The 6,792-nt window shown below is 39.3% G+C and overlaps 1 protein-coding gene across 1 annotated transcript; it reads right to left on the minus strand.

Moving 5' to 3' along the window:
- Positions 1 to 1,442: 1,442 nt before the first annotated feature.
- On the minus strand, positions 1,443 to 5,557 carry bmp2a (bone morphogenetic protein 2a). Its single transcript, NM_131359.1, is given in 2 exon segments — positions 1,443 to 2,278; positions 5,233 to 5,557. Coding segments are annotated over 2 exon segments (1,161 nt in total).
- Between the last annotated feature and the right edge of the window lie 1,235 nt (positions 5,558 to 6,792).

The following is a 6,792-nucleotide window of genomic DNA, read 5'->3' on the forward strand; positions in this document are numbered from 1 at the left end:
ATACAGTAAATGAATAAAGGCAAGATACACACATAATAACCACCTGTCAATCACTTTTTTCTGCGGGACTCGTGAATAGGCAGTGATCTGTGTCGTTATAATGGCGTCGGTAAAAAAAGACGCACAACCAACAGAAACCAGCCAACAGTATCTGAGGTGTTCGCTAAAATGACTAAGTACAAGTGAGTGAAAGATTGAAGCAGTCCTCTGACTGCCTGAACCTGCTGTCTCGAGCGGCTGTGTGTGTGCGTCTGTGTGTGTCAGAGGTAGAGAGGAAGGAGGGCTGCTCAGAAATGCTACACGCCACTGTGGATGTCAAATCGTTGTCGTTCTAAAATGCCATTTAAAAACAAAGACAGTGTAAACAGGGCCTGAGTGTGTACTTTTCGCGAGCGGATTTGCAACGGGGGCGGGCGGAGGATCGCGATGCCGGTGTTGTCTATCGGACAAACCGTACGTAATATGTACATATCAGAGCAAAACTGTGTTTTTTTTGTCGACAACACAAACGTTGTCAACATAACTCACTGGAAATCCAAAATGCTTACACACTTCATTGAAAGAGGAGAGGGTTTAAGTTCTGTCGACGGGTCTCCTGCTTCAGCAGTTTAACAAGCACTTCAACAAGCCTGTTTTTTCCCGCTTGGCAAGACAAGCTGACGTGACATGGGGGCATGGCAGCATCGACGATTCTATTTTTTGATTCGATAATCGAAATTGAGCATAAATTTAGATCGATTTCGATTAAAAATCGAAATCGTGACACCCCTACCTTTTACCAACGATCCCTCAACTAATGTTTCCCCCCTCTCTCTCTCTCTCTCTCTCTCTCTCTCTCTCTCTCTCTCTCTCTCTCTCTCTCTCTCTGTTGGTAAAATGCTGTCAACAAATATTTTTCCTCCATATCCCATAATGCACAGCGCATCTGCCTACCGCAGCTGAATTAATCCAAAAGGTGCAGTACTTTTTGTGGCTTGACCTGTTTTAGTACGGATCATATTCTCACAACAAACGAACTGCACCAGGGTTCGTTTGAAAGCGTACCATGCCCACCTCTTCAAGCAGGTCTCGGTACGCTTATTTGGTCCGCTTTTGGTGCGCACTCTGCATTCACACCCGCCCAAACCAACCGCACCAAGAGGGAAAACGAACTCTAGTGCGATTCAATCGAACTAAATAAGGCAGGTGTGAAAGCACCCTCGGGCACTATCCGGCTAGTTTTTATGGCTCGATTACAGCTCTATAGTGCATGGACAAAACAGTTGCATAATAATACTGGAACTAATGGAAAAGCACATCAGAAGCCTTCAACTCTGATTAAAATATTTATTTTCCCAATAGTGAACATAAATATATTTTATATACTTTCCAAAATATGTGTTTACTTTATTATAAATAAAGTTTAGTGTCGGGAAACAAAAATAAAGTGTCAGGGGGTGGCGTCAGCGGCACCCGCATCCCTCCACCACCATGTCCTGGTAGTTTTTTAAGATGACCCGCTCGTACTCGTCCAGATATAGCAGAGAAACCGGACTGAGGTCAGTGGGCACGCAGCAGGCTCGGGGAATGTTGCTGTTCACCGAGTTCACCAGTGTCTGCACGATAGCGTGGTTAGTGGAGTTCAAGTGGTCCGCCAGTGGAAACGGGCACTCGCCCTGGCAGTAGAATGCATGGTAACCCGGCGGCGCCACAATCCAGTCATTCCAGCCTACGTCGCTGAAGTCCACGTACAGGGAATGTCTCCTGCAGTTTGCTTTATGCTTCTTTCTCTGCTTATTATTCCTCGCTTGTCGTTTTTCACGAGAATGCAGCACGTTTCCCTTTCCATCGTGGCTGTAGGTCACCAAAAGCGGCCTCATTTGAGACCACGTGTCCTCATTGTTGTGAAGGGACCGACTTACGCGCACATGTTTTCTGGAGTCTTGATCTGGGTGTGATATTTCCACCAATATCCCATGGTTAGGGTGTCCGTCTGTGGTCCACTTTAATACAGCAGGAGTTACGTCAAAGCTCTCCCATTTGCTCAAGCTGTGTTGAACAAGCCTGGTGTCCAAGAGTCTAGTGATGGGCTCCTGAAGAGAACCGGACGGCCTGATGATTTCGTGAACGTTAATGCGGTGAAATCCCGCACTTGCGTTGTTTAGCGAACTCACGATCTGCTCTCTGAAAACGCGCAGCTCTGCTGACGTCACCAACTCCTCGTCTGGGATGGAGGTCAGGTTGAAGAGGAACCGCTGCGTCGTCCTAACACTGGAGCTGGACAGATCTTCTGTAGATTCTGGATCCAGTTTGCATTGGGGGAAAAAAAGAAAGGGAAAAGGATTATGGGAAGATGTGGCTGTCTGGATCAATGCCAGTAGTTTGTACTGTGTCAAACTTCTTGTTGTTTACACTCATTGACAGGGTGAGACTTTTACTGGACATGCTGCTCTTTAAAATGCTTAATAAGTGATAAGTTATCAGCGTTACTAAAGCACAACATGATTACTTAAGAGGTGGTAAACTAACAAAACAGGAGATGTCATGCATTTTAAGTTTAACCTGAAATCTATTATGGAAACAACATTTTAAATAGGCGGTTCATTCCGCTGTGGCAACCCCTGATTAATAAAGGATCTAAGCTGGAATTAAAATGAATGAATATTAAATAAAGATATCTTTTAAAATGACATCAGCAAAACAAGTACTTAAAGGATTGATGTTTAATAATGCTATTAATCTTTTATTGGGTGAAGAACCATATATGGTCACTTCATTGACATTGATTACAATATATATAAATAATTTAAGCCATAAATGTCTTCAAAAGTCAATCGGGTGATTATTTAAATAAGTACCCTATAAATAATAAAATAATTATAGCTTAAATTAAAAGAAAAATAATAAGTACTGTAGGTACAAAATTAGAAAAAAAATCAAAATAATTATTTACATTAATTATTTTTAATTATTTAATAAAAGTAATAATTAAAAATCCACCTATAACATTATAACTTGCATATAGACTGTAAAACCTGAAAAGTCAAGGTAACAAACCATTTGAGGAAACCTGATTGCAACAAACCATTTAAGTTCAAAAACTAATGCTAATGAGTGCTGTGAACTTAATCCATTTGAGTAAACAAAGCAATATAAGCACAGTAAAACCTAATAAATGAAGAGAACTCAAACCAACTGTGTACTGTAAAACCCAATAAGTTAAGGCAACTCAAATCGGTAAAGACTACAAACCATTTGAGTTAAACTAATCAATACATGTATAAGTACTGTGAACTTACTCCATTTAAGTTGAAGTTATGAGATATTTAATGAACTGATTACACTGTAAAACCCAACAGTCAACTTTATCAAATGTAATGAGTGAAATCGACTGACAGTTACTTCTACTCATTTTGAACTCAGTGTTAAAGGTATTGAGTTCATTAAATACCTTATTACTTCAACTTAAATGGAGTAAGTTCACAGTACTCATATACATTAGTTTAACTCAAATGTTTGTAGCAATCGGTTTCTTCAAATGGTTTAAGTTGCCTTAACTTATTGGGTTTTACAGTACTCAGTTGGTTTGAGTTCTCTTCATTTATTGGGTTTTACTGTGCTCAAATTGCTTCGTTTACTCAAATGGAGTATGCTCAAAGCACTCATTACACTGTAAAACCCCAAAAGTCAAGGTAACTCAAACCATTTAAAAAAAAAACTGATTCCAACGAACCATTTAAGTTCAAAAACTAATGCTAATGAGTGCTGTGAACTTAATCCATTAGAGTAAATGATGCAATTTGAGCACAGTAAAACCCAATAAATGAAGAGAACTCAAATCAACAGAGTACTGTAAAACCCAATAAGTTCAGGCAACGTTTGAGGAAACCGATTGCAACAAACCATTTGAGTTAAAAAAAAATAAATAACTTGTCTATATGAGTACTTTGAACTTACTCCATTTAAGTTGAGGTAACGAGGTATTTAATAAACTCAATACCTTCAACACTGAGTTCAAAACTCTTTACAAATGAGTAGAAGTAACTTTCAGTCAATGTTGAGTTCACTACACTCATTTCATTAAAGTTGACTGTTGGGTTTTACAGTGTAGGAATAAGTGTTCAAAAGTCTTAACCCCCAGCAAAACATTTTTTTCTGCTAATTATTTAGATGAGGACCATATAAAGGGTAAAAAAAATAACTACTATTAATATAACTTCAATGATGAGTTGTTTATTATTATTTCTGTATCAGAAATCAGAAGTTAGTCAGAAAATATAAAAGGTAAATAGTAAAATAAAAGTAATAAATACGAATAAGTATGAAATCCACCTTTAACATGCATTACACTGTAAAACCCAAAAAGTTAAAGCAACTCAAACCATTTAATTTCAAAAACTAATGCTAATGAGTACTGTGAAATTAATACATTTGAGTAAATGAAGCAATATAAGCACAGTAAAACACGATAAATGAAGAGAACTCAAACCAACTGAGTACTGTAAAAAACCAATAAGTTAAGGCAACTCAAACCGTTTGAGGAAACCGATTGCAAAAAACCATTTAAGTTCAAAACTAATGCTAATGAGTACTGTAAACTTAATCCATTTGATTAAACGAAGCAATGAGAACAGTAAAACCCAATAAGGTAAGGCAACTCAAATAGTTTACAACAGACCATTCGAGTTAAAAAAAACTAATCTATACGAGTACTGTGAAATTACTTCATTTAAGTTGAATGAGGTATTTAATTAACTCATTACCTTCAACGCTGAGTTCAAAACTCTTTTCAAATGAGTAGAATTAACTTTCAGTCAATTGAGTTCACTAAACTCATTTTATTAGATGAAGTATACTGTTGGGTTGTATACTGTAGGAATAAAAGTGTTCAAAAGTCTTAACCCCCAACAACACTTTTTTTTTCTGCTGATAATTTAAATGAGTAGGGTAAAAAAATGAACTACTATTAATATTACTTCAGTTATTGTTTTTATTATTATTTCTGTATCAGAAATCGGAAGTTAGTCAGAGAATATAAATGGTAAATAGTAAAATAAAAGTAATAAATATGAATAATAAGTATTAAATCCACCTGTAACATGCATTATAAATAAACAAAAACAACAGACTGCCATTTCCTGATCAATCAGTCTGTAGATAATCTCAGTCCCTGTCAGGCATGAAGGATACAGCAGATAAGGAGGGGAAAAAAGGAATTTGGAGAAGTTTCTAGAGAAGTAAACACTTGCTTACCATCATGGTGGAAGCTCCTGATAGTGTTGGCTCTGCTGGCGGATCTCTCGGAGCCTTTCCCTAAGTGAGCTCTGGGTCTGCTAACCTGCTCTGCGTTCACGGAGTGCGCCGAGTACAAGTCCAGCATGTATTGAGGAACCACTGCGGAGCTGCTGGGAGTGGGTCTGTGCTGGAGCCCAAACATGCTCAGAAGCCGAAGTTCAAACGCGTGCAGGACGTCCGGAGACAGAGAGGACCGGCCGACCTGAGGAACGAGTCCACTGGAGCCCGCAAAAAACACCTGAGTGACCATCAGAACCATTAGCGCGGCGGTGGACGAGACCATGATGATCTCTGCAAACCGGACAGATCACTGACGAAGGAGATCAGACGGGCTCAGGCCAGGAGATGAGAGCTTATATTGCGTTTTTGATCGAGCCATTGCGAGTCTTTTGGAGGATCCTTCATCAGAGCCGCTGTGAGGAGCGCGACCATCCGGATACAAGAGGGTCTTCCATGAACTGATGTGAAGTTGGTTGCGCACATCCAGACTTTCTCCTTAATAATATAAGTGCAGTTTGATAAAAGGGGAGATCATATTAGCAGCCAATGACTACTCATAGTTCACAGTCCACTAAATAGTTTTGAAGTCATACTTGCGATTTCAGACTGAATATGCAAATATAAATAATATGTCAATATGGTAAACAATATTAAAATGAACCAATGTGCGAATATAAAACCAACTTGATGTTCCAGAAGGCGAAGCCTGTCATAATGCTAGTTTCAAAAGTGACCAAAAGCACCAGCGTATGCTCTTTCAGCGAAGTAAGTGTTCACACATCAGAGATTTGGTCTCTTCAGATCCGGTTAAAACTCCAAACGCGTGTTTGTTGATCTCCAGTTTGCGGCGCGATGGAATCCAATGCGGTCTGAAGGGGTCTTCATAAAAAGTTGATCCTCTTTCATAATTCCCATCTTCAAAATTTCAGCAAAGAAAAGGGCTGTTTATCTGGTGGAAAACAGTGGGAGATTTCCACAGGAACGCCCGACTCTTCTTGCACATTCATCCGTCACACTGATAAAGCTGTAGGTGTTTTGTTTGTTGAGGTAAAACCGAGGAAAGCACAGGTATGGAAGTGCTGTTGAAAAGAGCAAGCGTTTGTTGGCTTGAAGAGAGCGAAACGCGAGGCTTTGGGTACGCGTGTGTCCTTTACGCACTGCGCGCAAGTCTCTCCCTCTCTTTCTCTCCTCGTGTGTCTTTATGTTTAACTCTCTGATGTCACTACAGAATTCATCAGCTCTGGACACGAACGGGTTCATGTGGTTAAACGCTCTTTTGGAGAGCTCAGAGATCTTCTAATTATGTAACTGGAGGGGGGAAACTTAAGGGAAGTTTATGGTTGACCAATATCGTTTATCAAGTTTAATAAAACACATGCAGACCTTATATGTCTTTAAGCGTTTCATTAAATTAATCCGTAACACTGTCACTTTAATGTGATTTGACATTATATTTAGATCCTGGACGATCATTAACTAAGTTTAGTCGAGGACGCTCACTGCTACACAGCGCTCATA

The sequence above is a fragment of the Danio rerio genome, chromosome 17 (assembly GCF_049306965.1).
Source record: "Danio rerio strain Tuebingen ecotype United States chromosome 17, GRCz12tu, whole genome shotgun sequence".
In the NCBI taxonomy this organism is placed as follows: Eukaryota; Metazoa; Chordata; class Actinopteri; order Cypriniformes; family Danionidae; genus Danio; species Danio rerio.